This window comes from Lontra canadensis, unplaced genomic scaffold (genome assembly GCF_010015895.1).
Source record: "Lontra canadensis isolate GAN:19392208 unplaced genomic scaffold, GSC_riverotter_1.0 scaffold10, whole genome shotgun sequence".
In the NCBI taxonomy this organism is placed as follows: domain Eukaryota; kingdom Metazoa; phylum Chordata; class Mammalia; order Carnivora; family Mustelidae; genus Lontra; species Lontra canadensis.
This window is the reverse complement of record NW_022631004.1, coordinates 82,524-97,753: the sequence shown is the minus strand read 5'-3', so window position 1 is coordinate 97,753 and position 15,230 is coordinate 82,524. Positions and strand designations below refer to the sequence as shown.

Sequence of the window (15,230 nt, the reverse complement as noted above, 5' to 3'; positions counted from 1 at the left end):
GCTACTTATTATCACTGCCCTAATAAAAATTACTCTAAAAGTAAATATAAGTCAGAAGTTAAACTTCTATCTCTGTACGCAGGTGATACTATCTTAAATGTATAAAACCATAAACGTTCCACACATACACATAAAACTGTTAGAACTAATAAACAAATTCAGCAAAGTTGCAGGATACAAAATCAACAGCAAAAAATCAGTTGCATTTCTATACACCAGCAACAAACAATTTCAAAAGGAAGTTAAGAAAACAATCCTGTTTATACTATCATCAAAAAAGAATAAAATAATTGGCAATAAATTAACCAATGAGGCAAAAGACTTGTATACTGAAAATGGCAAAACATTGCTGAAAGAAATTAAAAATAACACAAACCAATGGAATGATGGGCTGTGTTCATGACTGGAAGACTTAATATTTTTAAAATATCCATATTACCCAAAGCAATCCACAGATTCAAAACAATTCAATCAAAATCTCAGTGGCATTTCTTGCAGAAAGATAAAAAATCCTGAAATTCACATAAAACCACAAACCAACAATAGCCAAACATTCTTCAGGAAAAAAAAGAAAAAGAAGCTGGTTCCCAATTTTGATTTCAAAACATATCACAAAGCTACAGTATTCAAAATAGTATGATACTAGCTTATAACAAACATATAGACCAAGAAAAGAAAAGAGAGAACCCCAAATTAAATCCATGTATGTATGGTCAAATGATCTTCAACAAGGGTGCCAAGACTACTCACTGGGGAAAGCACAGTCTCTCCAGAAAATGGTGTTGGAGAAACTAGAAATATGCATACAGAAGAATGAATTTGGACCCTTATTTTATATCAGACACAAAAATCAACATAAGATGAATTAAAGACTTACATGTATGTCCCAAAACTGTAAAAATTCTAGAAGAGAACAGGTGAGAAATTTTGTAACAATAGTTCTGGCAATGATTTCTTGGATATGACACCAAAAGCATAGGAAATAGGACATGGACAGGTGGGACTACATCAGCTAAAAAAGCTTCTCTATGCCAAAGGAAACAATCAACAGAGTGAAAGCAAACCTTCTCAATGGGAGAAAATATTTACAAACCATATATCTCATGAGGTGTTAGTATTCAGAATATATTAGGTACTCCCATGAATCAATAGCAAAAAGCAAAATAACCCAATTTAAAAATGGTCAAAGAGTATTGGGTGTCGTGCATAAACAATGAATCTTGGAACACTGAAAAAAAAAAAGTAAAATATGAAGTAGTTTGATTAATTAATTAATTAAAATTAAAATGGGCAAAGAAGACACACAAATGGCCATATTTGAAAAAAAAATGTTCTATATCACTAATCATCAAGGAAATGCAAATCAAAGCCACAATGAGATATCACCTCACACCTGTTAGGATGGCACTTATCAACAAAGAAACAAAAAAACAGAAAATAAGAAATGTTGGCAAAGAAATAGAAATAGCAGCCTTTGTGCTTTGTTGGTAGGAACATAAAATGATGCAGCCACTATGGAAAACAATGTAGGATTTCTTCAAAAATTATAAATATAATTCCTAAATGATCCAACAGTCCCCTCATTTCTGGGTATTTATTCAAAAGAATTGAAGACAGGATCTGGAAGAGATATTTGCACTCTCATTTCCATTGCAGCATTATTCATATTAGACAAGAGACAGAAACATCCCAAACATCCATCAGTGGATGAAGAGATAAACTGTGGTAATACATAAAATGGAATATTATTCGGCCTTAAAACTAGAAGGAAAACTGGCATATGCTACAATCCAGATAAACCCAGAGGACATGATGCTGAGTGAAATAAGCCATTACAGAAAGACAAATACTGCATGATTCCACTTACATGAGGTTTCTAATGTACTCAAACTCATAGAAGTGTAAAGTGGAATGCTGACTGCCAGGGACTGGGTGGGAGAAAGAAATGAAGAGCTGCCATTCAGTGGGTATAGAGTTTTAGTCAAAACTCTGAACTGCAAGACCAAGAAGTTCTATTTGTTTTTATTAAAGATTTTATTTTTTTTTATTTTTCAGAGAAAGAGAGAGAGAGAGATAGAGGCAGACAGAAGGAGAAGCAGGCTTCCTGCTGAGCAAGGAGCCCAACATGGAACTCAATCCCAGGACCCCAGGATCAGGACCTGAGCCGAAGGCAGCCGCTTCACCGACTGAGCTAACCAAGTTGTCCCAAGACGAAGATGTTCTAGAGATCTGCTGTACCCAGATGTGCACAGAGTTAACGGTACTGTACCATGCACTTAGAGATTTGCTAATAGGGTAGATGTCTTATTATGTGATTTTTTTGCCAAAATAAAAAATAACAATAATAAAGTGGTTAAATTTCTAAGTCCTTTATCATATGATCGATCTCACTTCTGAAACAAGTAATTCACATATACCTTCATTCCTCCAGAGTAGAAAATTGTGTTTGAATTGTATAAATGCTACTTGGATTGTGTCTTGTTAAGCAATTATTACAAACTCTGAATCTTCTAATAACATTGAGTTTACAGCTGCCTGCATGTCCATCTACAGCAACTTTCCTCACGAAATGTCTATAATATCCGCCCAACACCAAAAACTGAGAACTTTCCTTTCTCCATATTCTATAGGAGAACATTTATAATTTTATTAAGGCTAAGGAAAACACAGATAGAGATGAACAATAATTTCTATTTCACAAATCTGTTCTCAAAGGATCTTGACAAATTCTAGATTAGGGGAAGAAATACAACTGTATCTAATCAACTTAATACTAACCTAATTAACCTATATTTAAATCCCTTAAACTTTTAAAAATAATAAGCAAAATATAGGTTTATAATTATTTTTAAAAATATGAAATAAAAAGTTAAATGATTTTAAGATAAGAAAATGTTAAAAAGAACCCTAAATCATCTGAGAGATAATGTGAGATTAATTACTGAAATATTTTAAAATACATTTCAATAGTAACTGCCTAGCCAAGTCTGAATCATCCTTTAAAATGAAACATAAACACCAACTCCAAGGAGCCTTCTCCTGCAGTGTGCAGCCCAAGGTAGTCATCTCTATTCTAGAAGTTCTCTAGCATCCTTTAAGGATGAAATTTACTTCCTAACCAAGTGATGTTGTTTGCATGATGCCCCAGAGGCTCAGATATTCATGTGTGTAGTCTGTGCTTCCTTTTCTGGGGCCATAACATCTGGAACGGTGCTTTCACGTGTTAACAGTGACTCATTCATTCACACAGAAGCAACTATTTATTGAGCATTTAATTTACACCAGATTCAGAAAACCATGAAGGAAAACTCAACTCCAATCCCACAGAAGCTTCTACACTCCAGTGTGGGAAATGCCAAATCACTAATGATTATAGGAGTAAGACACAAAGACCAGGATCCAACGAAGCATTTGCCATGTGGAGTCCTGGGAGACAAGGAAGTCTTTAAGTAGGAGCCGAATCCTAAATATGGCTACAATTGAACTGGGAGGCAGTTAGGAGCATTCTGACTGGAGGAAGAGGCAGGAAGCAAGCATACCGTGATGCCTGGAGCTAAATGAATTAGAGGTGAGATCTAGACTGCAGGGGTAATACCTAGAGAAAAGACTCAGGGAGGAGACAAGAAAAATATTTTGAAATGACCTAATGGAAAGGGGATTAGCCTTTATCCTAAAAATAAGCAAAATGAGCTTTGCATATTCAAAAGCCACTTAACAGCAGCATGCCCAGAGAACTAAAGAGATAATAAGAATAGGGACAAGAGGTGAATAGGAGGCATTTCAACAATTCAGACAAAAGATGAGGCTCCCAGGACCAGGAGATTCACTGTAGGAAGGTAACATTCCAAGAAGGCAGCAGGACTGACTAGCTGGAGAAAATGACGGAGGAATGAGGTGAGAATGTCCTCCAGAGTTCTGGCTTGGCCTGCCAGATGATCTATGTCTGGTACCATCCACTGAACTAGGGAAAGCTTACAGGGAGATGAATAAAGGAGACCATGAATAATTGGGGGGGAATGGCAAAATTACTATTTTTTGCATGTGGGCAATATTTTAGCCAAGAATTGTATGTGTACAAGCACATGTAGAAAGTATATTCTGTCAGGAATCTCAGAAAATTATACCAGGAACCAAGAGATTAATGCTTTAGGTAACTAATAAGAACCTTATTTCAATTGTAAAAGTGAAGGTAATGAAAAAAGTGTTTAGAGGAATGTCAAGTTTCCAATATTCAGACCCCATGCACACTGAAACTGGTTTTCCATCCCTAAAGTGTCCACACAAATGTGGATCCATGGACAGGGGTATTCCACACACGTACTATATGTATACTAACTCTGAAAACTTTTAAATTTGTGAACATAGACTGTACATGTGTTCATGTGTGAATACACATACACTTTTATGTAATAAGGAAGACTCTAATCCTCAGAAGGCCTTTTATTTTTAGATATTTTATTTTGTATTTTCTCTAATTTTATTATGTTACTTGATATATTTACTGGGGAAAATTTACTGGAGAATATTAGGATTGATGGTTGATGAAGTACTAAGTAAGCAAAAAGTTCATGGGACTACAGAAAAACCAGTTTAAGAGAAAATGCAAATATAGACGAGTGACTATACTAGGAGAAGAGTTAAACTAAGCAGTTTAGAAATCAGAAAGGAAAGTAAATCCTAAAATTAGATCAAATAGAAAAAAATACATTTAAAAATGAGAGTCACAAGAAAAACAGGACCTCCTAAGAGAAAACAATAGTACACACTATTAATGTGTACTATTGAAGAAAAAATATCCACTATGAAGAGAAAAATATCCACTTCAACTCAGACATCCTGGAAAAGATCTCCTAAACAGTGTGGAGATTCCTTAAGAAGTTAAAAATAGAGCTTTCCTATCACCCTGCAATTGCACTACTGGGTATTTACCCCAAAGATACAGATGTAGTGAAAAGAAGAGCCATCTGTACCACAGTGTTCATAGCAGCAATGGCCACGGTCACCAAACTGTGGAAAGAACCAAGATGCCCTTCAACGGACGAATGGATAAGGAAGATGTGGTCCATATACACTATGGAGTATTATGCCTCCATCAGAAAGGATGAATAACCAACTTTAGTAGCAACATGGACGGGACTGGAAGAGATTATGCTGAGTGAAATAAGTCAAGCAGAGAGAGTCAATTATCATATGGTTTCACTTATTTGTGGAGCATAAGAAAAAAACAGAGGACATGGGGAAATGGAGAGGAGAAAAGAGTTGAGGGAAATTGGAGGAGGAGATGAACCATGAGAGACTATGGACTCTGAAAAATAATCTGAGCGTTTTGAAGGGGTGGGGGGCGGGAAGTTGGGTGAGGCAAGTGGTGGTTATTAAGGAGGGCACGTTTTGCATGGAGCACTGAGTGTGGTGCATAAGCAATGAATTCTGGTACACTGAAAAGAACTTTTTAAAAAAAAGCAAACTGCTTTTTTTTTTTACTTTTTTTTTTATGCCTTTACTGGCATAAAAGGACAAAGGAGACCTAGAGACTGTAATGATGACCTATTCTCCATCTTTGCTTGGGGGAGAATCCTGACAGTATGTAGGATGCAAGAGATTATAATGGCAGACAGGTAAAGTAGCATTAGTGGGTATCCTTTTAGATGCCTTAATGCTAGAAAGACCTGAAAGCTGAGGGAAGGGCACAGGACTGGCTTTCAGGCAGCACTGTCCAGAAATCTATTCAATCCCAGGGCTGGGCAGCTCTCCCTTTTTTTTCCCTTCCTTCTTTCTGGGATGTGGTCTGGCAATGAATAATGGGGTTTTATGTCAGAAGAGAGCCAGGAGTATAAACGATCATATTGTTTCTTTATATTAACAGTGCATAAGGAGATCTCTCTTGACTGATCCTAAAAGAACAAGAAATGGCAATGAAAATAATTCTAAACTAAAAGAAACATTTTCATGCCATTACCTTAAATACAACTTTATTCCTACATGGAGTTTTTCATGAGGAGTATGTGTCAACTGTACAATGAGTAATTCAGATTTCCCATATAAATTTAATTTATATATTTGGCATATAAAATAGGTAACTATAATAATGGATTACAAGATGTTTGCCAGCCAGAGAGTATCATAAAAATTAGTAGTTTATATTCTTTTAAGGGAATTAAAAATGCATGCATTTTAATGCTGCTCATCTTCTGATAGATAAAAACCATTTCCTATATTATTAATGGAAAGACAACAATATCTGCAGTCTGCCCATTACTAGCCTATTAGAAACCTGCCCTCTTGGACTCAGGGCCCCACTTATCATAGACATAAAAGCTACAACCTTAAATATTTAAGTGTGAACCAGGTCAGTATTCCTTTCAAGCTTAAACGCTTAAGGAATACCTCTATAAAATGCAGATCCAAAACAGCTTGGAGAGTAAACTGATAAGAAGTAAAGAGTTGGAGTGATACAGCCAAATACCTCTGATTGGTCCTATTCATTAGCAATTTCTTTTTTTTTTTTAACTTTCTTTTTAAATTTTTTTATTTATTTGACAGACAGAGATCACAAGGAGGCAGAGAGGCAGGCAGAGAGAGAGAGAGGAGGAAGCAGACTCCCCGCAGAGCAGAGAGCCCGATGCGGGACCCATGATCCCAGAACCCTGGGATCATGACCGGAGCCAAAGGCAGAGGCTTTAACCCACTGAGCCACCCAGGCGCCCCTCATTAGCAATTTCTAACAAAAGAAAACAATAAGGCAAGCTCCAAGGGACTATGCAGTTTTACAACTCTCTCCTTTCAGTATTAAAACCAAGACACATACAGATTTCATTTTATAAACCCCTACACTCTTCCTAGATGATTCTCAAATAAGTCATACTATTCACACTTCTATGTCCATTTATCCGTCTTACACCTTATTCCATTAATGTTCTTGGAGCTACTGGTAAACCTACTGCATTAGTGTAACTTTATTATTAGTAACTTTATTTATTAGTATAAGTTTATTTGTCCTATACTTCTACCAATATCATTAATGTTCCTCATTGTAAAGAAATGGAGAATGTTAAATTCATAACCATATATAGGGCTCAAGGCTCAAAGCTAAGGACTTCACACACACACACACACACACACACACACACACACACAATGGCTTAGAGGGAGAGAGAAGGAAACAAAGAGCAAAAGATAGAAAAAAGAGAGAAAGGGAGGGACCTGTTTGGTGGGCATTAAAATGTCCAAGATAGAAAAAACAAAGCATTCTTAAAGATTTAGTGAACTAAAACTTCAGATATTTTTATTTTTTTAAATACATATTTATATGTCTTAGCTCTCTCTTACTTCATCATGCAAGTAAATAAACAACTTTCTTATACTGCTTTAAAAACACAAGATATCTTTTACATTGATGATGGTACTTCATAAATATAGTTTTACTGCATTAACAAACCAATGTATATATTATATATTATACTGTTTCAAGTAAGAAAAACAGTCTGTTTATGTATTTATATAAATAAAACCTCAAGTGAAAACTTATATGTATTTTCTCATTAGTAACTTAAATATTTAAGAGTTATAGACTGAAAATTACAGTTTCATAAGTTTGATTATTTTCTGTTTCCTACTGACTGATCATCTTATAATTCAGTGTTATAAATGCATGTCCAGTGTGTTTTTAAATGAGATATAAATATATAGATCGATCTATCTATCTATATACACATACACACACATGTATCGAGAGAGACAGACAAAATGGCTTTCTATGTGAAGTATTTACTTAGTTGCTATTAATCACACAATCCTCCCCCAAATCTTCTTTCAAAGTTAAAAAGTATAATATATTCAGTACTGCCAGAAATTAGCCAAGAATCACTCAATTCTTTTGTCATAGTGGTGCCATTTATTTATAAATACATCTTTCCTGTGGAAAAATGTATTTAAAAAAATATATACTACACATACATGGGTAATTTACATACATATGTGAACAAAAATTTGGGGGAAAGCTGTGCTAACCAAAATAAAACATATTTTTTGATATATGTTATTTCAAGGAATTTTGACTATGTAAGAGGTGCACAGAGTATGCACCATTTCCAATTTGAGAGCAGACTCTTTTTTTCTTTTTTGGACCAGTAAGTCACTGGTGTTCCCTTGGAACAGTCTTACTAAGAACTTCCTTTAATCTCTTTTTCATAACTTTAGCCAGTAGCAAAACATATGGTAACTCACTAGCAACACTGTTAGAACTCCTTTTTTGCACCAACGTTATACATTCCAACTAATAAAATTTTAATTTATATATCATTAATGGTGGTACTTGCAAGAAAAAGATCATTTCAGTCCTCAATTCTGAAGTTGAAATAAAGGATATTCTTTTTATTTTGGCAAGGAAACTCAACATTTGACTATGAAATCCTGCAACTATTTAATAACAACTATCAGACAATCAAGCTTTTTTGCTCATTTACTTGTTAAAAGAAAAAAATGCTAACCCTGTTTTAAAAAAATACTATCCCTGCTTAAATTTGATTTCTAGCAATTTGTTTTTAATTATATCAATGAGTGTTCCAGAGTTCTCTCATTTCATTTTATGATTGCTGACTTTGAACCGAATACGTCACTTGCCAGCATGGAGAGACACAAGTAAACAGTTCAGTGAATTGTGGCTTATTCATCTGGAAGAACACAATCAGGCACAATTATGTTTCTGTTTTTGTATGGTGCAATACCTGGACATCTATACAGCTTTCTTGCCTGTGCAATATCTCCTTTGCTCAAACGGGTTCGCTGACCAATTGCAGGACGTATGCCATTATCATCACGAGAGGGGAGAATAGTATCCAGAAACATCCCCCTGAAAAAAATCAGAAGCAAGCCACACATAAGTCACTAAATTAAGTCACATACATTCCTTACAAGTATAAGATTATTTTTTTTTCAGACTCACATCAGTTAAAGGGAAAATACATCAGTGTTGAACTTCAAATAGTGTGCCAGACTTTCAAAACATGTTTATCAAAGTAGAAAAAAAATAATTGGGGTTAAATTCTATATCTAGCATAAAGTCAATGACGAAATTCACTTTTACTTAGAAATCATTTTAAAAATCTAGAATTCTCTATAGTCTCCTATCAAGTACACCATGGCTTTTGTTTTAGGCTCTTAAACAAATCTAAGAACCCCTTGGATTACTAAATTGTAAAATAATTTTCCTCATAGAAGCCTATTTTTTAAGGGCAACCTACAATACACATTTTTGAGGTTACCAAAATTATAAAAGTCAAACAAAATGTATGTTATTTTTTAGTTTAATTGTTAATTTAACCTATATATTCTTAGAAGTTCAAGTATTACAGTATGTTAAAAGAACAGGAAAAAAAAGAGTATAAATTTTAGAAAGACAGTTTTAAAGCAAAACAGTTTTTTTGATACACACACACACACACACAGACACAGAATAAAATTTTCACAGTAAAATTAAGAAAAAGAAAAAAAAAACTATCAATGGCAAAGTCCTGATAATGTTAAGCTGGAGAAACCAAGTTGTGAGATAACTAAGGTTGTGATCATCTTTCTTAATCTTCAAAACTAAAAATTTTGAATGTAATGCATTAAAGATACAGTCTTAATTTTTCAATGAATATCAACATTTATAACTCTAAATGAAGAACTGAGCTTATAAGTTAAAAGGACTGGGAACTATTCCAGTGGGAAGAAAGATAAGGATTTCAAAAAAAAAAAAAAATGAAGAAGAAGCTTTCTATAAAAGTATTTGAAATTAAGAAATAAAATTCTAAAAAATCTTTTATTTTTTTATTTTTTTTAAAGATTTTATTTATTTATTAGACACACAGAGAGAGAAATCACAAGTAGGCAGAGAGGCAGGCAGAGAGAAAGGGGGAAGCAGGCTCCGTGCTGAGCAGAGAGCCCAATGCGGAACTCGATCCCAGGACCCTGAGATCATGACCTGAGCCGAAAGCAGAGGCTTAACCCACTGAGCCACCCAGGCGCCCCTAAAAAATCTTTTAAACTAGGATGAAAGGCATGACACTCTTTCCCAAAATTTTAATGAATAAATTGTATTTAGACTACAAGTTAAAAAAACATTTCCTGGGTGCCTGGGTGGCTCAGTGGGTTAAACCTCTGCCTTCAGCTCAGGTCATGGTTTCAGGTTCCTGGGATCAAGCCTAGAATCAGACTCTCTGCACAGCAGGGAGCCTACTTCCTGCTCTTCCTCTGCCTGCCTCTCTGCCTACTTGTGATCTCTCTCTTTCTGTGTCAAATAAATAAATAAAATCTTAAAAAAAAGGAGAGAGAGAGAGAGAGAACATTTCCTTCCATTAGGAAATACTTTCTAAACACTGTTATAGGTCTGGATTTGTAGCCAGTAATAAAAGATACACTATGATTCTCACATTTTAATGTAGGGCAAGAGACATTAAACAAAAGATTGAGTACTGAGATAGTAACAGGTACTATGGAGAAAAAGAAGTGAAGATGGACATTGATTATCCATTGATGAAGTAGCTTTTAAATAGAGTGATCAAAGAAAAACTCGCTTGGAAACTGACATTTTGGCCAAACATGAAGGAAGTGAAGGTGAGGGCACTATAAGGAAATAGGAGTAGAGAATTCCAGAAAGAAAGAATAGGAAATCCAACTGCTCAGAGATGGGAGGATCCTTAAAGTGTTTGAGTGTCACACAGAGAATGTGACTTTTAGCCTAAAGAAAACTGTTACCATCTGGAAAGTGGTAAACAGAGGAGTGACATGATCTATGAGTGCTTTATGACTAACCTCTCTGGCTCCTAGGTAAGGGTAGTGATCTTTAGATAAAACCTGGATAACACAAATATAGAATGGAATTCTTTACAAATCTAAGTATCTACAGAACTCCACATGCATATTGCTTGAGATAAAGGGAGGGAGGGGGAACTAATAACTTATGGGAGTAGACCAGCAAAAGTGAGAGGTTGCCCATACTTAATAAGATGCAACTCCAACTAGGTCAATGCGATGGAAGGAGTTGAGCTATAAAATACGGCAATACTGAGAAAAGCCATTTTCAAGTCTGCTTCATAAATCAACAGATATATTAATTAGGTAAGCCCAAATTAAATGAAGGGTTACTGTGGAGGCCGAGAAAAATTAAGGCCATCCCACCTCAGGTTTATCTTTAGCATAAGTACAGCCATCTTAGCTCCGGCAGCCATCTCAGACCCCTGTGCCCAAGGGCTGACCTTTCAATAGATGGCAGTGAGGGAGCTGCTCTACTACCTATGAAACCCCGACCCAGAAGCAGGTCGTCTACAAATGGTTTAGCACCAGGTTCCCCACAAACGTGCATTGCGTGACGGGCGAGGTGGCGGCCCCCTTTCCGGCCATGCCGTTTCCCGGGATGAGGGGCTCTCCACACCCGACCCGGTCCCCACACGCGGCCCAGTCCGCCATGCCACGTGGGGTGCAGGCAGTGGTCCGCCGGTGGGGACGGCAGGGGACCAGCCATCCGAGGCCAACCGAGGTGCCGCAGCGCTGCCATATCGTTCCGCCTGGGCGGGATTCTGACTTAGAGGTGTTCAGTCATAATCCCACAGATGGTAGCTTCGCCCCATTGGCTCCTCAGCCAAGCTGCCTTGGGGGACCACGAACCCCCCTGGTGACCGCTTAAGGGGACTCTAACCCCCTGAAACAGTGGGGGACTCAAATCCCCTGGTGACTGCTTAGGGGAACTCTAACTCCCTGAAACGGCGGGGGACTTGAACCCCCTGGGGGGGCAAGGGACGTCTCCCAAGCCCCCTGGTGGACCTGCCGCCACCCGTCCGCTTGAGCCAGTGGTCGACCCAGTCGACACTGACACAAGTTGGAATTCCTACCGGTAAAAATGCAGAGTGGAGCTCCCAAAGTATGCACGCAAATAGATAAAAATGAGTGCACTCACCAGCCAGCACAAGACCCTCTGGGTTGGGGTCCTGGGAGTCTCCCAGATCTTGGTAAAACCTCCAAATGTTATACCCAAGTTTTCGCATCTGAGAGCCCCAAGGAACCAACACCGATGCACTCACACGAGGGTTTATTTGACAAGCTTAAGCTTGGGCTCAGGTATACCTGACACAGTGGAGTAGGGACTTGGACCCTGAGCTTAGTTAAGGCAGGGGTATTTCTGGGTTTCTGTTACTAAAGCAGGGTGGAGATTCCTGTTACTAAAGCAGGGTGGGGGTTTCTGGAACCAAAGCAGGGTGGGGCTTCCTGTTACTAAAGCAGGGTGGGGGTCTCTGGAACTAAAGCCGGATGGGGGTCTCTGGAACTAAAGCAGGGTAGGGGTTCTTGTTACTAAAGTAAAGTAGGGGAAAGTTCAGCCCTTGGGCACAGGGGTCTGAGATGGCTGCCGGAACTAAGAAGGCTGTTCTTATGCTAAGGCTAAACCTGAGGTGGGATGGCCTTAATTTTTCTCAGCCTCCACAGTTACCATTTCTGCAGTACTTCAGTACCAACAAATATTCATTATTTTCTAATTCTAAAAACAGAATCGTAATCTTTAAAAGGTTCATTTTTTTCCAGTGTTCAAAACAGTTCAATTTTAAAAGGTCAAGAATATCTTGACAGATATATTCAAACTCAGACAATAGAATGATGAATTTTGACTCCTCTCTACTGAGGTAACTTCTCTTCCATTCAGAAGGGGTCAATCACCCTTTATTTTGTTCTTCCTTTGTGGTCAGGAAGTTAACAATTCTCTCCCTCCACATCCAGGCCATTAAGCAATACAGACTCTTCCTGAATATCCTCAGTGAGGCACTATCAATAGTCCAGTGACAGATTACAAAGGGCTTCACTTCTAATCTTCATTTATTCTACCCACATTAGAAGAGTGAATTATCTAGGTTTCTTTAAGAAACTTTGTAAAACTTTGCAATTCTTTCATTAAAGAAAAATGGGCAATCCCAGTTAGCAAGCCTCTAGTCACAAATTACCCACGCATACAAAGGCCACATATATCTAGCCCTGTTCTTCCTAAAAGTAAGTACCTAAATCTGCTGATGGACTAAATCCATGAAGACAGCTAAAACTTTTTATAGACTCCCTGGGTTCAGAATAGAAGAAAGTATAAAACTGCAAATACTTGCATTAACAGAATGAAGAACAAAAAACACATGTTCATCTAATTAATATAGGAAAAGCATTTGACAAAATTCGAACACCTTTCATGATGAAAACCTTTTAACAAACTAGGAATAGAAGGAAACTGTCTCCACATAATAAAGACCATAAATAAAAAGCCAACAGCAAACATCATACTCAGTGCTGAAAAACTGAATGCTTTTCATCTAAGATCATGAACAAGACAGAAATCCTTGCTCTCACTGTTTCTACTCAACATAGTATTGAAAGTTGTAGCCAGAACAATTAGGCAAAGAAAAGAAGTGAAAGACATCTAAATAGGAAAGAAAGAATTAAAATCATCTCTCTTTGCATATCATGTAATCTTATATTTAGAAAACCTTAAAGAAATCACACAAAAAAGTGAGAATAAACAGATTTAACCAAGTTGTAGAATTCAAAATCAACACACAAGGGGTGCCTGGGTGGCTCAGTCAGTTAAGCATCTGCCTTCAGCTCAAGTAATGATCCCAGCGTCCTGGGACCGAGCCCAATGTGTGGCTTCCTGCTCAGTGGGAACCTGCTTCTCCCTCTCCTCCCTGCTTATGCTCTCTCTTGCTATTTCTGTCACTATCTGTCTCTCTCTCTCAAATAAGTAAATAAAAATAAAATCTTCAAAAAAAAATCAACACACAATAGCAATGAATATTCTGAAAAGGAAATTAAGAAAAACAATTCCATTTACAATAGCATTAAAAAGAATAAAGTACTTGGGAATAAACCCAATCAAAAAGGTGAAAGATTTGTACACTAAAAGCTACAAAACATTGCTGAAATTAAAGAAGACACAAATAAATGGAAAGATATTCTGTTGCTTATGGATTAGACAACCTAGTTTGTTAAGATGTCCACACTACTCAAAATGATCTCCAGGTCCAGCACAATCTCTATCAAAATCCCAATGGCATTTATCACAGAAATTTAAAAAGTCCTAAAATTCACAGGGAATCTCACATAACCTCAAACAGACAAAAATTTTTGAAAAAGAACAAAGTTAAAGGACTCACACAACCTGATTTCAAAATACATTACTAAACTAATCAAAACAGTGTGATACTGGTATAAAGACAGACCTACAGATAGATGTAATAGAAAAGGAATTTCAGAAGTAAACCCTAGTGAATATCGTAAATCATTTTCAACAAGGGTGCCAAAACTACTCAGTGGGGAAAAAACAATCTTTTCACCAAATGAGGCTGGAAAACTATATAGCCATGTGCAAAAGAATGAAGTTAGACAATTATTTTAGCTATATACAAAAATTAACTCAGAACATTTTAAGATCTAAACACAAACCCCCAAATTATAAAACTCTTACATAAAAGCAGAGGAAAAGCTTCATGACATTGGATCTGGCAATGATTTCTTGGATATGACACTGAAGCACAATTAACAAAAGCAAAAATAGGTGAGTGGAACTGTATCAAATTAAAAAGCTACTATGCAGCAAAGACAAAAAAAAATTGCTAAGTATGTATGTAAGAAGGAGATAGAATATAGACAGAAATACTACAACTCAACAACAAAGAATTAAATAATATGACTTTAAAGTGGGCAAAAGATTTGAATAGACATTTCTCCAAAGATGATACACAAATGACCAGAAAGCACATGAAAAGATGTTCAACATCATTAATCATCAGAGAATGCAAATCAAAACCACAATAAAACATCATGCCATACCCATTAGGATGGCTACTATTTGAAAAGAAAATAAAAGGAAAAGGAAAAAAAAAGAAACAGAAAATAATACATGTTAGTAAGGATATGGAATAACTGGAACACTTGTGCACTGCTGTAGGATTGTGAAATGGTACAGTAACTACAGAAAGCATCATGAAGTTTCTTCAAGAACTTAAAAATAGAACCATCATATGGCAATACCACTTCTGGGTACATATGCAAAATAACTGAAAACAGGGTCTGGAAAAGAGATTTGCATACCCATATTCATAGCAGCACTATACACAATAACCAACAAATGGAAGCAACTCAAATTCCATGAATGGATGAGTGGAAAAACAAAATATGGTCTATACCTACAAGGAAATATTATGCAGCCTTAAAACAGAAGAAAA

At 36.6% G+C, this 15,230-nt stretch overlaps 1 protein-coding gene across 1 annotated transcript in view; it reads right to left on the bottom strand.

The window, feature by feature from the left end:
* The window catches only part of TLL1 (tolloid like 1), a 170,299-nt gene that overhangs the window by 87,213 nt on the left and 67,856 nt on the right, over nt 1-15,230 (bottom strand). The window contains exon 11 of the mRNA XM_032855437.1: nt 8,724-8,848. Coding sequence (XP_032711328.1) covers nt 8,724-8,848 — 125 coding nt within the window. The remainder of the gene's footprint in view (nt 1-8,723; nt 8,849-15,230) is intronic.